The sequence below is a fragment of the Pan troglodytes genome, chromosome 1, assembly GCF_028858775.2.
Source record: "Pan troglodytes isolate AG18354 chromosome 1, NHGRI_mPanTro3-v2.0_pri, whole genome shotgun sequence".
NCBI lineage: Eukaryota > Metazoa > Chordata > Mammalia > Primates > Hominidae > Pan > Pan troglodytes.
The window spans coordinates 216,240,619-216,266,926 of record NC_072398.2 but is presented as its reverse complement, the minus strand read 5'-3'; the positions used below and the strand labels follow the sequence as shown (position 1 = coordinate 216,266,926).

At 52.6% G+C, this 26,308-nt stretch overlaps 1 protein-coding gene across 8 annotated transcripts in view; it reads left to right on the top strand.

The window, feature by feature from the left end:
* The window catches only part of KAZN (kazrin, periplakin interacting protein), a 1,230,044-nt gene that overhangs the window by 1,049,223 nt on the left and 154,513 nt on the right, over positions 1-26,308 (top strand). For all 8 annotated transcript variants that reach the window (XM_513047.8, XM_016936358.4, XM_063785892.1 and 5 more), the window contains one exon: positions 23,770-23,961. In XM_513047.8, the coding sequence (XP_513047.3) occupies positions 23,770-23,961 (192 nt within the window). The remainder of the gene's footprint in view (positions 1-23,769; positions 23,962-26,308) is intronic.

The following is a 26,308-nucleotide window of genomic DNA, read 5'->3' as shown; positions in this document are numbered from 1 at the left end:
GAGACTCCATAAACGTGACAGTCCCCCTTCTGTCTCCAGTGGAGGAGCTCAGGGCCTGTCTGTCCCATGAACCACCCTGGCTCATTCCTACCCTTCACGTTGCTAGTTCTTGCCTCTGTTATCTTCCCACCCCATACTAAGTCCACATCCCTCCCCATCCTGGGCCCCCAACCTTTCTGTGAGCCTTTCTTGCTCATTGCAGCCCCTCTGGGCATAATTCTTGCAGTGCCATCTGCAAGTGTCACCCAGAGGACAGCGTGGCAGAGAGTGGCACTGCAGAAGGTGAAGATGGCTCCTCAGCAAGCCTGTGTCTATGCCCCTTGCTAGGTGTTATGGGACCAGAGGAGAGCCTTCATCATAGACCCTGCTAGTTAATTACTTGCAGGTTTTCTTAGAGCACCTACTTGGGGCCAGCCCCCTTTCTAGTTCCCTGCGGAGGAGCTCAGTTTTCTCTTCTATGAGTTGTTTGTACTTTCCTGTCTTTCCCTTCCCCCTCCATCTTCAAGGACTAGCAAATCAGTTGCCACCTCTTAGGTTCTGTCCACAGTCTCCTGGCCGTAATAATCACGTCCCCTCCGCCTCTCTCCCTACCATCCTTCTTCGATCACACAAGTCTCAGGTCGGCTTGTAGGAGGACCCCTGGATCTATCAGCCTCCTGAGTATGAGACCTGGGTGGGGATGACTGAACACCCTCTCCTTCCCACCCCAGTGTGCCTGCTCCCTCAAGGGGCTGCATAAGCTCTTGCTGTCATGTCCCCTTCGCCAGTTTCCTGGCACATCCCTGATAGAGCTGAGCACGCTGAGGTCAGCAACAGCAGCTGGTGTTTTGGGTGCTCCAGACGGCATCTGGCTCCTCTCAGTCTTCCCAGTGGGAGTCTGATCTTCCACCCTGTGCCTGGAGCGTGGCCATCTCCCTGAAAGGCGCTGATTGCTCTCCTTTAGAGGTGACTTGAATCCATACCCAGCAGGCAGGCTGACGCTACCTTCTCACAGCAGAGCAGGCATGCGCGGCCCAGGAAGGTAGGAATTTAGCAACAGGGCCCCTTTGCCTTACTCTGTGCTTGGTGGTATTTAGGGCGTTTTAGCCTTCCTTGTGTAGAACAGGCTCCCCTCACTGAGCTAGGACAGGTACACAGACACAGGGCTCTGAGTGTGGGGACGTTGGAGTCTATGTACCAAGTGCTTAGGGCCATAGAGCCCCACTGCCTAGGTGCAAATTGTTCCAACAGTGGGGACCCTGAGCAAGTTCCTTAACCCCTCTGAGCCTCAATATCTTCATCTGTAAATTGGGGTGCTAGCCCTATCTAGTAGGGGTTTTATGGAGATTAAGATCATTTGTATTGGTTCAAAATGGGCCGGATGCGGTGGCTCACGCCTGTAATCCCAACACTTTGGGAGGCCAAGGCAGGCGGATCACCTGAGTTCAGGAGTTCGAGACCAGCCTAGCCAAAATGGAGAAACCCCATCTCTACTAAAACTACAAAAATTGGCCAGGCGTGGTGGTGGACACCTGTAATCCTAGCTACTTGGGAGGCTGAGGCAGGAGAATCACTGGAACCCGGGAGACAGAGGTTGCAGTGAACCAAGATCGCGCCACTGCACTCCAGCCTGGGCAACAAGAGGGAAACTCCATCTCAAAAAAAAAAAAAAAAAGGGTGCTGGAGTGATATAAGACTCACCAGAGAGATGGCCAAGTCAGACAAGTCCAGAGTCCAATACTCAATAGGACGTCAAGCACTGGGGCAGGATTTGGACTTCCTGGGGAGAAATTTTTGCAGTTAGCATCTGCCCGGGCTTTGCTCTCCCACTTAGAAGGGGACATCTGGCGACAGTTGGTCAGAATCTCATGCATTATGAGAAGACCACACTGGAGACTCTTGGGCAAGCTGCTTAATCTCTTTGAGCCTCAGTTTCCACCTCTTGTAAAATGAGAATGATGGCACCCATCCTACAGTAGGAACTTGCCAAATAGAGCTGCTGCTTTATCAATAAACCATCTTAAATACTGTGTGCAATACAATGGATTGCAGATAATGATGTTTATTTATTTATTCATTTTTTGTTTGATTTTGTTTTTGTTTTTTGAGATGGAGTCTCACTCAGTTGCCCAGGCTGGAGAGCAATGGCGTGACCTTGGTTCACTGCATCCACCACCTCCTGGGTTCAAGCTATTCTCCTGCCTCAGCCTCCTGAGTAGCTGGGATCACAGGCACCCACCACCACACCAGGCTAATTTTTATACTTTTAGTAGGGACAGGGTTTCACCATGGGGCCAGGCTGGTCTTGAACACCTGACCTCAGGTGATCAACCCGCCTCGGCCTCCCAAAGTGCTGGGATTACAGGTGTGAGCCACTGTGCCTGGCCTGTTTATTCATTTTAGACACAGGGTCTTGCTCTTGCCTCCCAGGCTGGAGTGCCATGGCAGGAGCATTGCTCGCTTCAGCCTCAAACTCCTGGGCTCAAGTCATCCTCCCACCTCAGCCTCCCGAGTAGCTAGGACTACAGGCACACACCACCATGCCTGGCTAATTTTTAAAACATTTTGTTTGTAGAGACAGGGTCTCACTTGTTGCCCAGGCTGGTCTCGAACTCCTGGTCTCAAGTGATCCTCCCACCTCAGCCTACCAAAGTGCTGGGATTACAGGTGTGAGCCTCTCGCCTGGCCAGTGATGTTTATTAAGCATGAGGTCCGCATTGGCAGTGGGAGGTGCCTCTGCACTGGGACGTGCCTCTTGCATAGGGTGGAGTGTGTGTACTTGAGGGTGTGCATTCTCGGGCGCTCGCCTCTGCCTGTTGGGATATTGAGAGCCGTGACAGTGACTGAGCTTTGAGCTTTGTTGTCCACGGCACAGGCTCAGGGTCCAGGCGCTGTGCTGAGCAGTGATAACAGGAGGTCCCTGCCAGGCTGGACAGAGAGACCCTGAGCTCCTCCTCTGGAGGCAGAAGGGAGACTATCACATGAACCCCAGTCACAAGGGGCCTGGGTTGACCTAGGGAAGTCCTCAGGCTTAGCCTCAGGAGTGCCAGGTTCCAAAGGCAGTGGCAGAGCCTTCACCTAGCCTGATCATCCCACCCAGGGAGGGGTCTGCCTCCCTCTGTACCCCTGAAGCGCTTAAATGCCTGGGAGGCAGGCATTGATTGGTCCCTGCCTAACCAGTGGTTTGGCAGGCCGTGGATCAGGTGACCATCTTGGTTCAGTCAGCTGCCTCTGTAAGAGTGGGCGGGGTACTTGGTATAGAGAGCTGCTTCCTTCCAGGGCCTGTGGGAAAGTAGCTGTGGTGGAAGGAATTTAGGGCAAGGAAGACAGATTGACTCATGATGTCCAGTGCAGTTGTTCCCCTTGAGTTTGAATACCTTCAGGGATTGGAAACTCACTTCCTCTCCAGGCAACCCCTAAAATTTTTGATTCGTTTTAAGCATTCACTCACTTTTATATTGAGCCAAAAATTGATCTCACAGTAGCATCCACCCATTGGCCTGTGCCCTACATTTGAGGATCTTAAACACTCAGTCTGTTTCCTTGACATGATAACCCCTCTGTTGTAAGAAGACAGCCACCGTGGCACGGGGGCCGGCTTCGTTTCTCCAGGCATTTTTCCTCCCAGCCAGGGCAGAGTAGAATGGGTTGGGTGGTTGGGAGCACAGGGCTTCTTGCCTTGATCCTCCCAGCTTACCCAACCTTAGAGCTCTCGTCCCCTACTGGGAGCTCTTTGTGAGGGTGGAGGAAGAGCTGCTGGAGCCTGTACCTTCTCTTGCACGTCCTAAGGAAGAATGTTCCCCAGGCTGAGCTGTGTGTTCCTGGCTCTCTTGATGTTTGTTTAAGAGGACATAGCAGGAACTCAAAGCCATCAGGCAGCCCCTCTGGAAGCAGGCAGGGAGAGGGGCAGGTGGAAATGACTGCGGAGTGCTATCAGGGTGGATGTGGCTAGCCCAGTAGCCTGGGCCAGGCCAGGCAGGTGGAAATGACCAGAGAGATGTCATTCTACCTTTCTTTTTTTCTTTTTATTTCTTTTTTTTTTTTTTTTTTCTGAGAGACGCAGCCTTGCCCTTGTCGACCAGGCTGGAGTGCAGTGGTGCAATCTCGGCTCACTGTAACCCCTGCCTCCCAGGTTCAAGTGATTCTCCTGCCTCGGCTTCCCAAGTAGCTGGGACTACAGGCGAGCGCCACCACACCCAGCTAAATTTTTGTATCTTTTAGTGGAGATGGGGTTTCACTATATGTTGGCCAGGCTGGTCTCAAACTCCTGACTTCAGGTGATCTACCTGCCTCGGCCTCCCAAAGTCTGGGATTACAGGCGTGAGCCACCATGCCCGTCTTCATTCACCTTTTCTGTAGCCTGCCCTGCATCCCCACCCCAATGCCATCAGGTCAAAAGGGACCCAAAGGCATGCAGTGGCAAGTTCACGTATTCCTTTTGGGGTCCATGAGTAGCGTCCAAGGCCAAATAAACAGTACTCACCTCTTGGCAAGAGGGTCCTGAGAACATGGGCACTCAGCCGAGAGATTACAAAAAAGAGGAGGGCAAAGGTGGAACAATACATTAACTGCCGACCATTGGAAAAAGGAGATTGAATTTCTCTGCCTGGGAATTTGTAACCTGAATCAGCGCCTATCTTCTAGGCCAGGGCAGCCTGGGTTGGGGGGTGGGATGGGGGTGTGGGGTGGGGAGGTTCCGGTTTTTTTTACCCTGCTTCCCCAAAATTAGCTTTCTGCAGGTGTACATGCAGAGAAGATGCTAATTTCGAAGACGTATAGCTTTCTCCAGAGATCAGGAGCAGGGAAGATTTCCTGGGCACTGGAGTTATCCTGAGTTAATTTTCATGAATGCCGAAAGCTGAAAACGCTTTGGTTCTGCCCATGGTCTTTGCTGAAATCCATGCTGTCTGTTCACCAAAGAAGGACCAGAGAGCTGCTGTCCTCTTGTCTGGCTTCCTGGGTTTGGGCTTCATTGTCCCGGGCATCAGGATGAGAGAATATCTAGAACCCGGCATTGGTCTTTTGTTGGATTTCTGGGATATCTGCAGCTATGGGCCGTCTACCGCTGGAGGTGGGGTGACCTCATGGCTTGGTTGGTGGTCAGCCTACAATTCCAGAGAGACATGGCAATGAGCCCACTATACAGGGCTTGTTCATGTCCCAAGTCGTGTTACAATGCAAACACCTGCTCCTGATTAGGACTTTTATTTCTTCAATTGGTTTATTTTCTGCTGCTTCACCCAAGCGTGGAGGCAGTGTTGAAGCATCACAAGCTGCGGTGTTTATGTGGCTTGTTTTGTTTTACACCTCCCACCCCTGCCAGTCCTGTACGCCCAGGGTACACATATTTGTCCCCTGTCCTCCTCAAGCAGCCACAAGTGATCATGGTATTATTGCAGATGTGTCGGGAAAGAGGAAACGTCCCCAGACGTTCCAGGGATATATATGGTTTGAGGTTTGTGGAGTGCGAGAGGAAAAAGAAAAGATCTAGTAGAAGTTCAGCTCAAGAGAGTAGGGCAGGAGAAGGCTGACTTAGAGAATAAAACATGTAGATGAAAGAAACGCTTCCGACCCGCTCCAAATGTTAACACGCAGTGTTTCTGCACACCCTTCTGTTCTTTATTCAAGCTGCGCACTTTGATTCTACAGCAGCCGAACCCAGAACCTACTCTTCTCTAGTCAGTATCATTTTCTCCTGGGAGATGAGGGGTAGAGGGTGGCTTTAAGGAAAAACATGTTTTGGCATGAAAGCACCTCTGGCCAGGAGAGTGTAGTCCTAGGGGGTCTTTGGCTTGATGGAAGGACGCTTTTGCCCCTGGGCTTGTGCCTTGGGCTAGCTTTAGTTCAATGGGCACTTCTTGGGCTTAGAGCACAGGTCAGGGCTGCACCAGATGCTGCAGCTTATAATACCTGGCTCCTGCCAGAAGGGTGTCTAGGAGGACCTGGAAGGATGCTTCTCTGTACAAGAGATTTCCTTGTCTGGGTTAGCAGGGCCGTCTGTAATCCTCTAAGAAAGGCAGGCCTGGAGCTCGTCACCACTGGTGAAAATTCGGCATCGCCCTTCTGTCTTCCTGCTTGTTGTGGTCTTGTGTTCTGTTGAACTGGATGTGAGCTGCGTGTGTGTGTGTGTGGTGTGTGTGTATGTGTGTGTGTGTGTGTGTTGTGGGGGAGGAGAGCCTTGGGTTTTTTTTTTTTTATTTACATTTTTCGAATAGTTTTCTCCTCTGCTCTCCTTAGAGGCGGCATGCAGAGTGGAAACAGCGTTTGACCTTTGTGAATTGTGAGCAGAGCTAGCCAGACAGACGGGGAGACATTTGGTGGGAAGTCAGAGGCCACTCAGAGCAAGAATTAAAGTTCCGTCTCTACCTTTTTCAGTCCAGAAACCAGAGAAAGCCAGAGGGGACAGCAGCAAAATAGTGCCCAAGCCTCCAGATTAGGATTGCAGGATCACTTCCTCAGCAGTCACCCCCCGCCAGCTGCTGGAGAGCCTACTCCGGAGACCTCTCAGCAAAGAATGTTCTACCTGAGAAGTCTCTGGGGACCCAGGACAATGCTTCCTGGCAAGGGCTGGTCTCACAACGAGAAGGCAGTGAGGGAGGAGCAGGAGGGAAAATAATAACCAAAATGTATGTAGTGCTTGCCGTGTGCCCAGCAATGTTCTTTTATGGTATAGGCCCCCAATTAATCCCTACAGCAATCACTCCCATTTTACAGATGAGAGAACTGAGTCACGGAGAGGTGAGGTGACCTGCTCAAGATCACTTGGTTAGTAAGTGGCTGGGATGCCTTGCTTGGAGATGTGTTTCTTGCTGCTTAGACGGCATCGCCTCTCAGGCGAGGTGCTCAGTGAGTGTCAAAACCAAAAGTTGAGCCGGGCACAGTGGCTCACGCCTGTAATCCCACCACTTTGGGAGGCTGAGGCGGGCGGATCACCTGAGGTCAGGAGTTTGAGACCAGCCTGACCAACATGGTGAAACCCCGTCTCTACTAAAAATACAAACTAATTAGCCGGGCGTGGTGGCGCATGCCTGTAATCCCAGCTACTTGGGAGACTGAGGCAGGAGAATCGCTTGAACCTGGGAGGCGGAGGTTGTACTGAGCTGAGATCTCACTACTGCACTCCAGCCTGGGTGACAGAAAGAGACTCTGTCTCAAAAAAAAACAGAAACAAAAAAACACACACTGGATATGCAGCTTCTATGTCAGGGTCGAGTTTTCCTGTGGGGGAAGAAATTCTGTCTTCAGACATAAAGGTAACTCGGGGACTTGAGTTTGTCTGCCTCTTCCCGCTCCCAGCTCCCCCTCCTAAAAAAAAAAAAAAAAAAAAGCAACTCACATTTTTCTGTGCCTTAATTATATGTTTGGTTCACAGACTAAACTGCTGAAACTCTGTAAGTGAAGTAAGGGTGTTTTTCTAATCAGCTATGTTCATTTCTAGTCCTGAAGGTTGTGGCCTGATGCCGGGGAGACACAGTTGTGGGGGCCCCCGTTGGTGTCCTACTTGGTTTCAGAAGCCATGCCTGCCGCGGCCCCTGGAGATGGGATGGACCATTCTGGAATTGCAGGTCTCTCTCGCCTTCGAATAGGCAGGGGTCCTAGGGGGACAGGAATGAACTGCCCCAGAGAGGTGGTCTCCAGTGTGGACTGCCTGGTGTCTGTGCATGGGAGATGGGCCAGGGGCAAGGGGCAGGTGGGGAACTGGGCTTGGGCCTCCCCATACCCCAGACTCCTGTGTGACCCAGCTGAGTCATGGTGCTGTTCCCGGGGCCTTGGGGTTGGCTGGCCTTTATTTAGGACAATAAAACCCACCATTGTAATCTTCCCAGGCAGCTGGGATGATAAACAGAGAAGTGAGCACTTGGAAGGAGGGAAAAGTGCTTTATTCAGCACTTTGTCAATATCAGCAATATCAGCCCGCAGCAAGGCCTTCTGCGGATGGCGGCACCATCCTGTTCTGGGCAGGGCAGGAGGCGTCTTGCCCGCCTGCCAGCTGATCTGCATTCTGGGCTTCCTTCCGAGTTACATTCGTTGGGTTTTGGGGTCGCAGTGGCCCTGCCACACATTCAGAACAGCATCCTGGGACAAAGTACCGCAGGGGACAGCACCAGGCTGCACGGAGGCTCATGGCCCACAGCTCCCTAGCTTTCTGTTCTTGGGCAGGCTCCTTATCCCTTTTGCCTTAGTTTCCCCATCTGTCAAGTAGGACTGAAACTACCCCTGAGGTCTCTGGGAGGTTGCAGGGGATGTGTGCCCAGCATCAGGAGCACCCCTGCAGGCCTCGCAGCTATAGATGGTGGAAGTCCAGTGCTGGAGGCTGAGTTGGGTCTCCTGTGAGGCAGTCCCCCGTAGCCCAGTCCTGGTCTTTCTCAGCCCAAGGTAATTTTTCAATTAACTCAATTGGCTGGAAACCGGGGCACCCTGGAGTGTGGGAAAACGTCCCAGGCCGGAAGGGCCTCCCCTCTGCCCCCACTCATTTGGGGCTTGGCTTCCAGAGGGAGGATCCAGTTTCACATCGGGACACCAGGATGTGATCCCCGTGCCCCTCTGAAAAATCCCAGATGGCGCCTTCTGGAAGCCCTAGCAGTCTCCGCACTGGCGGCCAGTCTGTCCTCCCTCCCTGCCCCCTCCCCCCACCCCGGCTGGCTCCCCGGCCCGGCTCCAGCTCCGGTGGGGAGAGCCTCGAACACTGCTCGTTAGTGACTTTATTGCTAAACAATTTAGAAAGGCAGCCCTGCCAGTTTTCATAAGTGAAACATTTAAAGTATGCAAAGCATATTTTATTTCTTCCTGGAGCAGCTGCTCAGGCAGGCTGGAGAGTAATCGGGAGTGAGTTATATGGATTTGTGAGCTGCCCTGCAGCACTTTCAAGCTCCACAGCCTCGAGAACCTCCCACCAAAGGGCAAGTGTCCGCTCCGGCCCGGAAGACTTGGGCAGCCTGAGCCCAAGACATGCTCTCCTTTCCTGTCGCCTCCATGGAGTCAGGCATGCCCTGTGATGGCATCAGCAGCTGTCTGCCAGTGTTGACGGAGGGCTCATGGGTGCCAGGCCGCTTGCTGGGGCTTTTTATCTGTCCTCAGGCATTGGCACAGCAGCCCTGGGAGATGAATACTATTGTGATCTTCATTCTCCACACAAGGACAGGGAAGTGACCTGCCAGGGTCAAACAACTACCCAAGGACAGAGCCAGGATTTGAACCAGGCCATTCAGTTCCAGAACCACTGCTCTTCACTGTCATTGTGGCCATTTTACAGGTGAGGAAGTGGAGGGACGTAGAGGTGATGTGATTGCCGGAAACGCCCACTAGGTGTGTACCTTCAGAAGCTGCACGGGAGACAGTGAGTCCCCAGGTTTGCCATTTGCTCAGACCCCAGTCTGGACTTCATTTAAATTCTCTTTTTTTTTTTTTTTTTAATTCTCTCTTTTTTTTCGAGATGGAGTCTCGCTCTGTTGCCCAGGCTGCAGTGCAGTGGCACAATCTCAGCTCACTACAACCTCTGCCTCCCGGGTTCACGCCATTCTCCTGCCTCAGCCTCCCGAGTCACTGGGGCTACAGGCGCCTGCCACCACGCTTGGCTAATTTTTTGTATTTTTAGTAGAGACAGGGTTTCACCGTGTTAGCCAGGATGGTCTCAATCTGGTATAAATTCTTTAGAAAGCACGCGTCTGTTCACTATGGAGATCTGAAGATATGGGAACTGCAGGCTCACCACCCTTGTGTGATGGCGACGTACGTCTAGGAGAGCCTTCAGCTGAGCCCCTGTTCACCTACTTCTCCTCTCAGCATAATTATTTACATCTGCAGGGGCCGTCAGCATGCCTTACTCATTTTGCTGCATTTAACCCGAGTTGAAATCTGATACTGGCTTAGCATGTAGTGTGTTTCCAGTTTGTTCTCCAGCTCATGGTATAGCCAGTGGCCGCGCGGTTGAGGTTGTGGATTCCAGACTTTCCTCTAGGCTTTGGTTTGGTTATCTATAACATGGAAATAGAAATGCCTGTTCTTTCCCCTAGTCTTCTCAGAAAGTTAGCTCTCCCGCCCGGAGCTAGACACAGGAGAACCTGCTCTGTGAGGCGTGGGGCAGGCAGCTTCCATCTTTCCGTGGGTTCTGGGAATGGGTGGAGAAGGAAACTGAGACACTGGGTGTTATGCTGCTGAGTCACACTCAGGGTGGGAAAGAAAGCAGGGCTGGGCTCTCCCGGCCGTTGTAAGGCCGTGCTCAAGTTGCTTCCTCCCGATCTGCAGTGAGCTTTGGGCTCCCTGTGTGGATGGTGTCATGAGGTGGTGGATGTAACTAATGTGCGGCCTTGCTTCTTTTTCCTCTTGGGGTGTTGGTAATTTTTTTTTTCCTCAAGGGTGGGGAAGAGGGAGGATGGATGAGGCTGGATGGAAAGTCCTGCACAGTGAGGATGTGGAGGGAAGCAGGCAGTGCCACCCGGGGCTTGCTGTCCCTCCCCTGGGTACCTCCCTTCAGGAGCCTGGACTTGGGGAGGGGAGGAGATTGTTGCAAGAGCCAAGACTGGGGGACCTGGCCAATTTTTTCATCTGAAGCTCAAAGACCCAGTTTCAACACTGTGCCCAATTTCAACTCTGTGTCCACCTGTGAGACTATTTGTCCTGACATTTAGTTTGCGAAGTAGGCACAGCATGAGACTTAGGGCTGGGAGCCTATCCAGTGGTTAGGAACATGAGCTTTGGAATCAGACCAGCCGGGGTTGGGATCCAGCTGTGCCACCTGGACCACCTCTGTGACCTTGAACAAACCAGCCCCCCTGTTGAAGCCTCCATTACTGCCTCTGCAAAATGGAGAGAATGCTAGCACTTCTCCCATGGGGTTGGTGAGAGAATCTGATGGGCTGAGGCTCACTGCCAGGCACATACTGAACACCCAAATGGGAGCTGGAACCCTCGGGTGAACCCCAGTGGCTGTGGGTTGGTGCAAAGACCCCTCCAGATGGGGGAAAAGGAGAAAGACTGATATGGGCAGGAAAAGCCTGGAAATGGCTTTGAGGCAGAACTTGAAAGGTTTGTGATATCCAGTGTTTCAATCCAGAAGGACTGGTCACTGGGAACAAAGAGAAGCTAGAATTGAAGTCTAAACAGTGATAAGTGCTCACTGCTTGGAAGAACTAAGTTCCCTTGTCCATTTTTGCTCATCCAGTTTTTGAAGAAAGAATAAGGTAGCCTTCAAGTTTGTAGGGAAGCTAAGTGCCCAGAAAACTGTCTCTGACAAAAACAGTGTATCAGGATTCTTTTTCAAGTACAAGGGATTAAAAAATGCAACTCAAACTGGCTTAAATGAAAAAGGGAATAATTGGCTTATGTAACTGAAAAGTTCAGGGATAGGTTCTGGCTTCAGGTGTGGTGTGATCCAGGACTCAACTATTCGGATATTATCTGAATCCTGTCCTGGTCTCATTGGCTCCTCCCCTCCCAGTGGCAAGACAGCTGCCAGCAACTCCAGGCTCCATCCTCACAGCCTGAGCCCATTGGTAAAGAGAGCGCCTGGATCCTGGTCCAGAGATTTACCTGATTGGACTGACTTGGGTCATGTGCCTTCTCCTGAACCAGTCACAGTGGTCAGGGTGATTCAGTAATCTCATTAGCCAGACTGGGTCATATTTTCATCCCTGAACCACAGGTGTTGACAGTGGGGGCTCCTGAAAGGGAAATGGAGGTGCCATGTTGAAAAGAAGGGTCATAGATGTCAGCCAGACAGAAACGTCTGCTGCCCAGTCCAGGGGGGGCTAATAGAGAAATTTGGAAAGAAAAGGCTGGATGAGGTGGCCTCTCAGAGGAAGCAGTAGCGTGGAGGCTCAGCTTGATGGCTGTGCTGGGAGTCTTCCTTGTACCGATAGGATGGCCCAGGAAGCTCCCATCCCAAGTCAGCCCATCTGACTTGTGATGAACTGGCTACAACTTGCTGCTTCTAATCCCTCAGTGGAAAATGTGCTCATTAGGCCAGTCACGGTGGCTCATGCCTGTAATCCCAGCACTTTGGGAGGCTGAGGCGAGCAGATCACTTGAGGCCATGAGTTTGAGACCAGCCTGGCCAACATGGCAAAATGCTGTCTCTACAAAAAATACAAACATTAGAAGGGCGTTGTAGCACATGCCTGTAATCCCAGCTACTCGGGAAGCTAAGTCAGGGCACTTGAACCCAGGAGGCGGAGGTTGCAGTGAGCCAAGATCATGCCACTGCACTCCAGCCTGGGCAACAGAGTGAGACTCCGACTCAAAAATAATAATAATAATAATAAGTAATTTGTCTGTGGTTTTACATTAAGCAACTGAATTGGGATTAAAGGGAAAAAAACATTCCTTTATTAAAACAACAGTTAATAAATACTAACTTAAAAACAAAAAAAAGAAAAAGAAAATGTGCTCACTGAGGGCTGGAGGAGGCAGCTGGCCAGGCCCTGAGCAGAGGCCAGCACTTCCCCATCCCTCCTGCCCAAGCAAATTCCCAAGTAGGTAGGAGCAGACTGTTCATAGTCATCAAGGAGGCCTGGCCATGGGCTTTGGGACTGAGCAGTCCTTGCTGCCACCAACAGTCGGGAACCCAGCCACTCTGGTGGCAGGCAGGTGCCTGCCTCTCCCACCCCCACCCAGATGGTGTTTTTCGAGATTCACATTCCTCCTGGTGCCAGAAGCACCTGCCAAGTGATTTTTGTAGCCGCTGCCATGAAGGTGTTACCCAAACCTCCGGCAGACCCCAGGGGGCTGCGTCCTGCAGTGCCAATCCTCAGGTGAAGTGGGGCTGGAGGTCTGCGATTCCTTGACTTCCCCAGACATCCCTGCTTCTGAGCCTGTGACTGTCACCCTTCCAGGACAGCGACATGGTTGCTGCCCAGCCTGTGTTTGGTGAGGGGTGGGTGAAGGCATGCAGGAGAGGACGGGTTTTCTGGGGTGTGGAGCTGGGTGGGCCCATCTCCCCATGGGAATTCTGGGCAGCAAGATGGTAGAAGAGGATCCGCTTGGCACTCAGGGCACCGAGGAGGGTCTGGCTAAAGGTGTGTTTACAGGCCAGCGGCTTCACCGGAAGAGCCTCTGCAGGGAAGACGGTTTCAACACCACCTAACGGAAAAAACAGTTACTGTGCAATATGAGAAAAGGACAAAGGCTGTATTACCTGAGTCCCTGCACCCTCCACACCCACCCGTAGTAAGAATTACCAAGCGGCTCTCCGGGCTGGGGAGCGCCATGGAAGAAACCCTGTGGAGGAGTGGGTGGGTGTTATTTGAGAGTCTTCTCCTATTTGGGGATTGCTGTACTGCTTCCCACCACCCCCTACTGGGTGTCAGGATCATATGACACAGGCCCAGAGGACATGGAAATCTCCACCAAGCCAGGCTCCTGTTCTTGCCTGCCTGCAACCCTGGGGACTGAGGGAGGGATGGGAGGGTCCGTTTGGCAAATGGGGACAGAGGTGGTTCAAGAAGATGGGGCTGTTTCCAGCTCCCCATGCAGGGACCAGGCAGGAGAGGTGAGGCCAGGCTGGGCCTGAGAGGGTCAGCCCCACAGAGGGAGTGACACCAAGCCTAGGCTTACCTCTCCCCGAAGGCTCAGGATGGCCAACAGAAGCATGGTCTTGAGACTGGCATTTTCCAGCCTACACTGGCAGACTTCTGACTCCACAGGCAAATCATTAAGCTTAGGACGCTGCGAGCTGAGTTTCCTTGTGGCAGCTGTGGTCGCATACAGAGCTTTCAGGAGGCTTTGGAGGGGTCTGCAGTAGAGAGCCGGTGTGGCTGCTGCGGCGGCCCTGGGCTGAGCTAATCCAAGACTCCCAACCCCACTCAGATGCTGGGTCAGCTGAGCAAAGACGCTGAGGTTCTGTGACCTCAGGCCTCCCAGTCCAGGGAAAAGATGGAAATGGGGGTAACTCTCCAGGGAGGGTTTCAGGGTTGTCTGCCCAGCTGCAGGCCCAGAAAGGAAGAGTGCACAGGGCTTTTGTCTACCTGCAGGGTGTCTTGAGTCTGGCAGCAGTACCCACAGGAGAAAGGGAATAACTCAGTGGTTACAAGCAACAGCAAACTTCCTATGTTTAACTGCATGTTCTCTCCGTGGCTCAGTTTCTTTTGTAAAATGGGGACATCCCCTAGGGTTTTTAAGGTGATTGAGAATTCATGCACATGAAGATTTCAATCAATCTCAACACATGTGAAAGGCTCAGAAAGCATAACTGTTATCACCTGGACAAAGGCGACAAGCACATTCAAGATCAGAGCAAAGATGCATTTCTTTCCTGCCACGTGCTATGCCCGCACAAGTACAGAACAGAGGAGGTGCCCTAGTCCACTGGCAAAGACTCCCATCCCCTCTGCCCTGGGCAGTGGGCTCTGCCGGCCTCCTCATCTCTGATTCTTCCTTTCAGAACTCCCCTCCTCTGCTGGGTATCTGCTTTGTTGAATACATTAATAACATTCATCCTGTCACTGCTTAGCCTTGGGGTCCTGGGAGTCCCTGTCTCTTAAGATGACTTTGCCCGTGAGAGTCATTGTGTCTCTGTCTTTTTTTTAAATTTTTATTTTATTTATTCATTCATTCATTCATTCATTCATTTTAGACATAGTCTCGCTCTGTCACCCAGGCTGGGATGCAATGGCACGATCTCAGTTCACTGCAACTTCCACCTCCCAGGTTCAAGCAATTTTCCTGCCTCAGCCTCCCAAGTAGCTGGGATTACAGGTGGCCGCCACCACACCTGACTAATTTTTTGTATTTTTGGTAGAAATGGGGTTTTACCATGTTGACCAGGCTGACCTCGAACTCCTGACCTCAGGTGATCTACCCACCTCGGCTTCCCAAAGTGCTGGGATTAAGGCATGAGCCACCATGCCCATCTGTGTCTCTGTCTTAAAGCTTTAACCCTCCAAGGGCAATATGATTCCTTATTTTTAGGATAAGCATCATTCCAGTGTACTAAGATCACATTTGGACCTGATTCGGGCCCAACTCAATAATAGCAAGAGTGGTGGCCAAGGGGGCACTCACAACCTACTAGGTGCTGCTGGACCAGTGCATGGCAGGGCGGCCGCAGAGCCCAGCAGACCTGGGCTTGATCCCGTGCCCTGCCAATGTCTGTGAGCCTCAGGCGGGGACCACCGCAACCCTACATGGGGTCATGAGATGAGGGCTGTCATCCAGCACATGGCATCCACCTGCTCAGGGGTGGCAGCAGCCATGGTCTCTGTAAGGCTTCATGGAGACAGTGGCAGGTCAATACAGAGCTCTTGTCACTTGGAAGTGACTTCCATTTGACTGTGGTGGGTGTGGGACCATTCTCTAGGCATCTGATTTCTTTCCCACTGTGTGTGTGTGTGTGTGTGTGTGTGTGTGTGTGTGTGTGTGTGTGTGTGTCTCAAGCAAACACCCTGGTGTTTCCTGGACACACAGACCCCTCGCTATCCACAAAGCCACCAAGATGGATGGGGTTTAGACCAGGATACCCCTTCCACGGGGGCCTGCTGGAGAATAGGGGTTTGATTGGTTGTGTATCTGGATTTATTTTGCAGGGAGGGCTATAAAAATGAGTTTTTAATGGAAAATCTGAAAGATGCTACTGATATATTTAGATTTTTTTTTCTTGGGGTATAATTCACATACAGTAAAATGCTCAGCTCTTTAGTGTACAGTTTGTGTTCAGTGAGTTTTGATATTTGGGCGTGAGGCTGTTGATCAGGGTGTCCACCCCGATGGTCAGCTGGGGACGGTCCCTCCAAGCCTGGACTCCACTCAGAGCCCCCCCAAGCTCTCTGCTTCCCTCGTTCTCTAGACTTGATGACTCAGCCTTCAGCACATTCATCTCTGCTGTTTCATCCACCCTTCCTGGGCTGGGGAAGCCCGAAGGTCAGGGTTCTGCATTTAGTGAGGCCAGGGTTTTCCTCTGGAAGATCAAGGAGGTTTGCCCTTTTCCGAAATGATCATGATGAGCTACATTTGACCCTCATGTAGAACCTTCCGGAGAGTTTCCACTGAGATGATTGCTTTGTTTAATGTTTACCACAGGCCTGAGAGACTGGCCTTGGCTCCATTTTCAGATAAGAGATCAGAGGTTGCTTGTCCACAGGTCAAATAGCTGGGAAGTGGGGGAGCCAAGACTGAGCCCCAGCTGGCTGACCCCAAACCTGCGTGCCCGCCTCAGAACTGCACTGCGTGCCTCCCAAGAACACGGCACGGAGCATGGTGTTGGGTGTCGGGTGTGAGCAGAACAGAGTCCCTGCCCTCATGGAATGGACAGGCTGGCTCCATGGCCACACCCTTCTCCAGGGGCTGTGTGGGGAGTGTCCCCAGTGGAGGGCCAGAACCACTATGCGCTGAGTGGCTGACTCACTCATACCCTGCTGAGGGGCATGCCCCCCTCTGCTGGCATCCACCAAGCCAAGCCTGGTTGCCACCTGGGCCCTGCTGGCTCAGGAAGCCCTTGTGTCGCCCATAGACCTTGCTCCTCTCCTTTTGGAAGGTGATAGTGTGGGAGTTGAGGCTGGAGGTGCTGGAACCAGACCATCTGTGTCCAAACCCTGGCTCTGCTCTTCACCCTGCGTGACCTTGGCCAAGCCATTTAACTCCTCTGTGATTCAACTTCCGCATCTATAAACTGTGGATGATAATAATAGGATCTGCTTCATGGAGCTACTGTGAGAATTAAACTAGTTAAGCAGGTAAAATACAGCAAAGCTTAGAACATATAGTATGTGCTCAAGAAGTGTTAAGAAAGATGTAATTGTTATTATAATAAATAATAATCATAATATTATTGTTACTTAGACCTTTGGCTTGGGGAGGCTGGATTTACAAACCTACGATTCACCAAGAGTCTTAGCAGTCCGAGAGGTTGCCTTCTGTTAAAAGGTGGCTGCTGTAGCTCTAGCCATTCAGTCCACTTTCCAGAAGTGGAGAAAGTGGAGAAAGGTGGAGAAAGAGGTAAAGCCTTACTTTTGTAAGAGTCAGTCCTCCTAAAGGACTTTTTTCTGCACCTCACTGGCCAGAATTGTGTCACATGGACAACCCTAGCTGCAAGGGAAGCTGGAAAATAGCATTTTTAGAAAGTGGGACTCATTGCTTTTGCAAACTAAAGGAGATGGGCTGCAGAAGGGCAAGGGTCTGCCCCAGCTCCCTTTGCCACCTGGTATGGACCTTTCCTCTGAGTGGGTACACCACACCCCCTTTCCCTTGGGGAGGAGGCCCCTGGGGACCTGCTGCATGGCCTGCCAGCTGGTATCATTATCCCCTCTGAGGGCAGCACCGTTGGTAACAGTTGGCTCCCTGGGCCAGGAGGGCCACCGTTTCCCAGACAATGTTTACTTCCTGCTACCATGGCCAAGAGAACTCTGCTAAGTCTATGGGTTTTGGGCCCCTCTACTTAGAGGCCTGAGGGCACTGTGGTTCCCCAGCGTCAGCAGAAAGGTACCCAATCAGTCTTTGGGCAAAGGCCAGGAAAGTTTTTTGTTCTTGGGCAAAGGCCAGGAAAGTTTTCTCCAGTAAGGATGACTCCTTCCTCAGTAGCTGTCTTGCCTTTGGCAAATGGCTTTCTCCTGTCATTGGGTCATCAGCCTGAGCTGTACCAGATACTTAACAAATACCATCTTCATCTCACACCCTCTAGCCTAGTGCCAACAGGAGAGCTTCGTGCAGTCATGGCAGCGGTCTGGATCTGCACTGTCCGGTACCCTAGCTCCTAGCCACGTGGGTGCACGTGAAATGTGGCTAGAGAAACTGAGTTTTTCATTTTAATTAATTTATACGTAAGATAGTCACCTGTGGCCAGGCGCAGTGGCTCACACCTGTAATCCCAGCTCTTTGGGAGACTGAGGCGGGCAGATCACAAGGTCAGGAGATTGAGACCATCCTGGCTAACACGGTGAAACTCCATCTCTACTAAAAATAGAAAAAATTAGCTGGGCGTGGTGGCAGGTGCCTGTAGTCCCAGCTACTCGGGAGGCTGAGGCAGGAACCCAGGACCCAGGAGGCAGAGCTTGCAGTGAGCCAAGATCGCGCCACTGTACTCCAGCCTGGGCGACAGCGCGAGACTCCATCTCAAAAAAGAAAAAGATAGTCACCTGTGCATAGCAGGTACCATACTAAGCAGTGCAGCTATAGACCCTGCCCATGAGGGGAGAAACACAAAATCAGTAGCATTCATCTAGACTCATAAAGAGTGGGTCCCTCTAAGGGAACCCATGTTGTGAAGGCCCAGAGAGAGACAGTGACCGGCCCAAGGTCACACAGCAACGTAATCGTTCCTCTGAGAAAGAAACGCAAGTCTTCCAACGGCAGCTTCTTTATTGTTTCTTCAGAAATGTGGTTGGTCCCGTCGGTGTAGAGGGAAAGGTGAGTTGTGGACACAGTGCTCAGTGTGCCAGGCACATGTAAGCGCTTTACGCATGTCTTATTTATTCCCATCTCCCCCGTTTTACAGGTGAGGCCACCGAGGCCCAGGGAGAAGTGCCTGCTGGTGGCCCCAGAGCTGGTGAATTGAGAGGCTGTGCTCTTGGAGCTTAGGCTGAGATTGCAGTACCAGGGCTGTCTCCACTCCTGGAAGAGTCTGGGGGATGCGAGACCTCGGCCTCCATGCCCAGCTGGGGCAGATGCAGTTAGCAAGCTCTGATAAGCCTCTCTCTTTCCATGGAGTTGTTTTTCCAGCCTGGTCTCCTAAGACTTGGCTCCTGCAGGTGCCGCACCTGGTGACCCGCCCTGGAGGCTCCCATCAACTTACTCACAGCCTGACTGGAGAGGCAGGGCTTAGGCATCAGGTACACCTGTTAGGAAGGTGCACACAGGAAAAAATCTGCCTTTGCCACTGTTAGTCAAAGAGAAAGGCACATGGCACCCAGCTCCATCTCACTCTCTGCTCTCATCTGAGTGCAGGGTGCAGAGAAGACCCTGGCAGATGCCCTTCCTGTGCCTGCCCCGCCTCCCTCCTGTGCCGTGCTCAGGCAAAGCCTGCTCCCCTGGTTGCCCCATTTCATGGTGTCAAAATCCCCGTGAGATGAGAGTAGCACTGCTGGCATTAAACACAAGACGCCCAGTTAAATTTAAATTTCAGATACGTGCTGAATCAATTTTTAATATAGGTTGGGACATATACTGAAAATGATTTGTTGTTTATCTGAAATTCAAATCTAACTGTGCGTCTAGGGGTGTTTGTTTGGCATTACTTTGTTTTGTTTTGCTTACTCTGGCAACCCTAAGTGGGTGGCATCTGTGCAGCATACATGACAACTGAGACCCAGAGAAGTGACACGAGGCTTATGCAAAGTCAAGACAAGGCCCCGGCCAAGCCTGGGTTTGAAGCCAAGTCTCTTGGAATCCTTTGCCTTCTTCCTGGACAACAGTAAACAATCTTGGTGGCTTCCTCGGGTGGTTGGAAGAGACCCAGAAGTCACTGAAAAAAAAAAAAAAAAAAAAAAAAAGACCCAGCACGGTGGCTCCCACCTGTAATCCCAGCACTTTGGGAGGCTGAGGCAGGTGGATCATCTGAAGTCAGGAGTTCGAGACCAGCCTAGCCAACATGGTGAAACCCCATCTCTACTAAAAATACAAAAAATTACCCAGGCGTGGTGGCGGGTTTGTAGCCTGTAATCCCAGCTACTCAGGAGGCTGAGGCAGGAGAATCGCTTGAACCCAGGAGGCAGAGGTTGTAGTGAGCTGAGATCGTGCCATTGCACTCCAGCCTGGGTAACAGGAGTGAAACTCTATCTCAAAAAAAAAAAAAAAAAAAATTAAACAAAAACAAACCTGCCTCTTCTACCTGTGTGACAATGGACATACTGTTAGCAGTCACTCACACCTTATTGTGAAATAGACTCTTAGTGACAGCCGAGCAGGGAACAGGGGCCCTGGCAGGATGGTAGATTGAAGAGTATTGATCAAGAGGAGAAAATTCCAGCCTTGGCGACTGCTAGAGACAGTGAGCTGAGGCGGGAGCACCGAGGGGTGGTTGGGGCTGAGGCCTTTTATAATCTGACCTCTCCAGCCTTCCTCCTGTTCTTCCTCACCTGGCACCCATTTCCTGGTCACTCAAGACCCTCCAGCTTTGCAGCCGCCTTTGCTCACACCATTTCCTCCTTCCCCGGTCGCATCCTCTAGGGTCCATCTGGAATGCCGCCAGCTTCTCAAGGGTGTCCGAGTGCTCTGAGCAGATGTGGGCCCTTCCGTGTTCTGTTTCTTCGTGTGTGCGTCTATTTGCTGGAGGCTTCTTGAGGCCAGGAGTCTTTCCTTCTCTCTCCTGGCCTGGAATGTAGGTGGGCCCCAAATGTTTACCCGGAATGAGAGCAGGGGCATGGCCCCAAAAGCAAACCTCCTACTTAGGAGTTTTGCTAAGAGACTTGCTGCCTCCATGGCATATGAGATTTGGGGGTCCTTCGACCGTGGGGTCCAGGAGCACTAGCCTGAGAGTGGGGCCTGTCTGGGGCATTCACCCCAGTGCCCCCGTGCCTAGAGCCGTGCATGGTATGAGGCAGGGGCCTCTCCATGTTGGGTGGATGGAGCCATTCAACAGACGTTACCGAGTGCCCGTGATGTGTCGCGCAGTCACTGTTTCCAGCACTGAAGACCCAACAGTGAAGGAGACGAGGCAGGATATGCGATCGGGCCCTGCTCTCGGATCCTGTGTCCACCGAGCACGCCGCTGGGGAGCAAGTGAGCCTCCACGTCACTACGGGGTTTTGTCCGAGTTGCCTGCCGTGCTGTTGACGCTGGACAGGAGCGGAGCCGTGTTAGGTCTCTTGAGGCTGTGACAGTGAGGCTGAGACAGGCTGATGGGAAGGAAATCATGAAGAGGGGAGACGAGCTCCCAGGCAGGTCACAGCTCTGCGGAGGCCCTGAGGTGTGGCGAGTCTAGCGCCTTCCAGAACTGAGAGAAGCTGGCATCCTGAAGGAGGCCTCAGACAGCCAAAGAGGCAGCTAATATGCTAGGTGGGGCGGGGAGGCTGTCGGCACCGAGTGAGATGTGCCTTGCACCTCAGAGGCACCCTCGGGCTTCTGTGGGGAGGAAGGACTCGGGTTAGGAGGAGCTGGGAGGGCAGGGAGGTGCCCTGGGAGGCCTCCTCTCCTTACAGGGGTGGCTGGGCCCATCGTGGCCTCAGGAAGTGATGTGAGATGGATGAGGAAACAGGGGCTGGAGGTGCCACCACCTTTTCCCAAGGCCGCTGGTGGGAGAGAGGCGCCCCATCCTCAGGGCTCAGCCCTGCTCCCCCTCTGCCTGCTCCCTCCCCTAGACCTGGCCCTGCCCGCTCAGCCTCAAGGCCAGTGGATCCCTAGGTAGTCCAGAGGGTTGTAGTGCCTTAGAGATTGCCAGCAGGCACTGATGGCAAGGGTAGGGCATCTAGGGAAGGGCAGTGCATTACCAATATTGGACCTTCTCTGTGTACGTGGCATTCACAGAGCACATCTTGCATATGTACATGGAGCATTTCCTGTGTACGTGGAGCACTTCCTATGTATACAGGGCACTTCCTGGGTACATGGAGCACTTCTTATATACATGGAGCACTTCCTGTGTACATGGAGCACTTCCTATGTACATGGAGCACTTCCTGGGTACATGGAGCATTTCTTATATACATGGAGCACTTCCTGTGTACATGGAGCACTTCCTTTATGAGGAGGGGCACTTCCAATGCCTCCGAGGAGCCTCACAGCCAATGAGGGTTAGACCCGTTTAACAGATGCAGTGTCCGAGGCTCAGCAGGGAGGGACTTGCTCATCAGCCACCACATGCCTGGCCGGAGACCTGGTGACTCCAAAGCTGTGCCCCCAGCCACGCCCCTTGCATGACCCTCAGGGGCGAGGACTGTGCACCAGACCTCCAGGGAGTACACATCCCCTTTTACCAGCAGGGACGCTCCTGGCTCTACCTGCATGTGTCCGGTCTAGCCAGGGCTGCCCTTGGCCCCTCCCCTGGTCCCTCTGTGATCTGGAATGGAGGGAAGGGGAAGGCAGTGTGGGGAGAGGAGGGGAGGAGTCCGTGCAGAGGGTGGGACGGCCAGGTGGCCAGCGCAAGGCTGGTGAGTGCGGCGCCTTCGTCTGTTCATTCTCGAGGGCAGCCAGGTGCCAGGTGCTGTTCTAGGCATGAGGATGCGGCCATGGACAAAACAGACTCAAGTTCCCGCCCTCCTGGGCCTTACAGCCAGCCTGTGGATAAACAGATCCATAGGGCATGACAGGCGCTGATGAGTGCTGCGGAGAAAGAGCAAAGAGGAAGGAGGCCGGGGTGCAGGGAGGCGGGGCAGAGTGTGCTGAGCTTCTGCCATAGCAGTGATGGACACAGACAGCCCTGCACCCCCACCCTCCCCTAGAGCCAACATTGAGTTTGGGAAAGAGACAGATATATATAGCATCACACAGGGCGGTGAGAGAAGACCCTTCCACGCAGGTGATGTGGAGTAGACGCTTGTGTCACAATGAGGAGGCAGCCACAGGAAGAACCAGGAAACGGTGTTCAGGTGGAGGGCACTGCAGAGACAAAGGCCCTATGCTGGAAAGAGTGTGGCATATTGTAGAGAGAGGGACCAGTGTGGCTGCAGGTGGGAAGAGGGAGAGGAGGTAGGCAGAGGCCTGGCCCCAGCCAGGGCTGCCCTTGTCCCCTCCCCAGGTCCCTCTGTGATGTAAAATGAAGGAAAGGGAAGGCAGTGTGCGGAGGGTGGGGGCGGCCCGGTGACCAGCACGCAGCTGGTGAGTGTGGTACCTTTGTCTGTTTATTCTCGAGGGGACCTGCTTAATGAATATTTCAGCATGTCCTTCCACCGTCTCCTAAGTGAGGTTTCCTCCTTCTCTTAATGCAGTCTCCTAAGAGTTACGCAGAGGTACACGTAGCCTGGCGCCTGTGCACAGCCTGATCGCTGCCTCCAGCACCCCTTAGCAGTTCTGTTTTCACTGTTGCCCAGGTGAGCTGACCTGGGCGTGGGTGTGTCTATCCGCCCGCAGGACTGAGAAGCTGACAATACCTTGGTTGACACGGCTCTCACTTTGGGAGGATGGCGCACCTTCTGGGTCGCTCCTGAGGCACCCCACAGCCTGAGGAGACACCGTGTTCTCCTTGGCCCCATTTCTGGGGCCTCACTGTATGTAGGGTTGGATTTAAGTGCTGCAGAAACCTCTGCCCACGGTGTCACCTTGTCACTGCTCATTAGACCCTATTTTCCTGCAGGACAGTCAGGTGCAAATGCACAAGTTCTGTTTGTACACAGTGCTGAGCTCCTCGAGGGTATGTGTTTTGCAAAATGTGTTGAATATGCCTTTCTATGGCTGTTTCCCAAGCATGAGACTGGGAGTCCAGGCTGTGGAGTCAGCCAGGCCTTGGTTCAAATCCCAGCTCTGCTATGTACTAACTTTATGACCACCTGGAGTTACTTAATCTCTCTGGGCATCAATGTCCTAATTTATAAAATGGGGTTATGATGGTCCCTGCATCTGAAGGTTTTGGTGGCTTAATGAGATAATGCATATGAAACTCAACTCAGCATGCTGTTGGCTCATGGTTATGATGCTAACTCCTAAGACCGTCGGCCACCAGAGCGGACACTCTGAGTGCAGGACAGCGGCAGTGGAGTCCTCGGGAGTCGTGGTGGAGGGGTCTCACTAGGTGAGCTCTGCAGACTGTGGGTGGGGCCTAGAATTGGTGCTGAGGCTCTTTGGAATAAGGCAGTGGCCTCCCTTCACACATGTAGGAAAGGCCCTGAATGCAGAGCAAACAAAAAAGCTAAAGCCACCTCAAACCATCCCCAGAAAATGCGAGTGAGCGGCAGAGACGTTCCTGTCCTCTAACCCTGTGCCCTTCTCCCCTAGTGCTCCTGCGGGAAGAAGTGTCGCGGCTCCAGGAGGAAGTTCACCTTCTCCGGCAGATGAAGGAGATGTTGGCGAAGGACCTGGAGGAGTCGCAGGGCGGCAAGTCCTCTGAGGTCCTCTCGGCCACCGAGCTCAGGGTCCAGCTGGCCCAGAAGGAGCAGGAGCTAGCCAGAGCCAAAGAAGCCTTGCAGGGTGAGTGACGAGTCAGCAGCAGTTCCTTCGCTGGGAGCTCAGGCCCCAGGGATCTGGAGTCCTCCCCATGCAGGGGAAGTGACGCAGATGGACACAGGGGTCTCCCAGCACCCACCTCCAGCTGTGGCTGCCCTGTCCCTTCTTCGAGTGGAATTCTGCATCTTGTGGGCTGGGTGCAGATGCCATTCCTTCCTCCAGTGTGACCATCACACATTGTCCATATGGCTGGATGTGAGGTGTCTCCCTCTGGGGTGTGAATGGTGGATGGGCATCTTGGCTGGACCAGGACGCTGACCCAGCAGCCGAGTCTCTCTTACCCAGCACCCTTGGGGTCCTTCGGTGCCTCCACTCAGGGCATAGTGTGGCTACGCTGATTTCTCTGCTGGAGGACATGTCTGTGTCCCATGCGTCCCTCTTGCTCACCATGATGGGCTCTCCTGGGCCCAGAGGAAGGAGTTGGAAGATGACATGGTGTAGTGTCCAGGGGGTCTCTTGAAGACAAGGACCACAGACCCGTGACTACCATGTGGCTGGTGTGTCTTCAGCCAGAAATTGCTTTAGGAGATGAGGAAACCGGTGTCCACATGCTCAGCCTGGTTTCCCCGTAGGGACCCACATCCCTCTCTCCCGGGAGGCACTGCCCACATTCTATGGGGCTGGAAGAAGGGTCTCAGCGGGTTATTTGAGAAAGGTTGGAAGCCATCATGTAACCTGTCAGTGGACTCCACAGTGCTTGGAGAACTCAGGCATGAAACATCTGGGGAAAACACAGCCTTTGGGGTCTGCATTGATTCTCTTAAGCCCCCTCAGTGTCTTTGCTTCTTCTAGAAAAGACAATAAAGCTTTGCAACCTTCTTTCCACTTACCATTCACTAGAACAATGAATCCTCTTTAAAAATGTTGTTTCTGAAGCTAAAGCAGGTTTATTAATTAGGTTAATACCATGCTGCTGTAACAAAGAGACCCCAAAACACAGAGGCTTAAAGAATCTGTTTCTTCCTTAACCACCCCCCCCACCCCCAAAGTGAGCATTTGAGGCCGGTTGGGTGTATATGTTTCCCTCAGTCTGTGAGAGACCCCAGGGAAAGAGCCAGAATCGAGGGCCAGAGATTTGCCTTTGTGAGAGCTTGGTCATGTGACCATTCCTAGATGCAGAGGGTTCTGGGAAATGTAGTTTCTAGCTAGGTGGCCTTGTCCCAGCTAGGACTCTAACAGGGTAAAAGGGAGAATGGATTTTGCTGGACAGTTAATCGGCTCAGTCAGAGCCAATTCCCTGACAAGAGGTGTGATGTGGGCAGCAGGCCAAGAAGGCTATCTGTCCAGAGCCCAGCTGACCATCCCCCAGAAAGCCTGGGAAGTCCTCAGTTGAGGGTGAGCCCGTATCCAGAGTGTCACAGCACTCTTGACAAGCATTCTTTTCAGCAGTACATGTTGCTCTCCAAGGCAGGTAGATGACCCTCTTCTTCTGGGGTCTTGTTTCTGGTGGGGTCACGGCGGCAGCGTTTTGGGTGGTCTTTTGAAGCTGTAATAGACATTGGGGTGCATTGTGGCCCAGCTGACATGGCATGCCTGGGAAGTCATTTTGCCAAGTAGGCGCACTTTTCCTCTATGCAGCCACCCGGCAGTCTAGGCAGATCTTGTGAGCCATCCTCCACGCCCAGCTTCCCAGGATCCTGTAATATCCATTCTCCTTCTCAGGATGGAGACCCAAGTCTCGGGAATCTCCCACAAGCAAGTGCTGCTGGGCTCAGGCTGTGCAAGCTGTTGTCGTTTGGTCTTGCCAAGCTTTATCATGTAGTGGAGAGTAGGGACTGGCTCAGGAAGCAGCCAGATGCTGTTCAATCACCTTTCCCACTCTGTGTCCCAGGGACAGAGACGCCAACCTCCACGTGTTTGACCAGGTACAGGATTCTCACCCCTGTGTGCTCTTCTGGATCTGCAAGGAGGAGAAAAACCTCCCTTAGTGGTTCCTGGGCCTACAGGGATGGCGGCGGCGGGAGTTAAGCAGAGGCTCACTTACACCACCATCCCCAGCTCCTTGGAGGCTACAACCTAGCCTCTTTAAACCTACAATCTAGGATGTACAACCTAGCCTCTCCATTCCTGATCTGAGTGATTGGACATTAACAGTGGCTTTGCAGGAGGTTGTGAGAATGAAACGAGGTAATGTCTGGAAAGGTGATAGTTAGTTCCTGCTGTTGTCGTAATGTGCATCCTCCTCCCTTTAGCCCACAAGGCACAGAGCTGTACAGGCAATCTTTACTAACTCGGTGCTGTAAGATTTCTTATCCACCACCAAAGATCTTTGGCCTTGCCCAGGGACGCAGAGATCTGCCCCTTTGTAGGA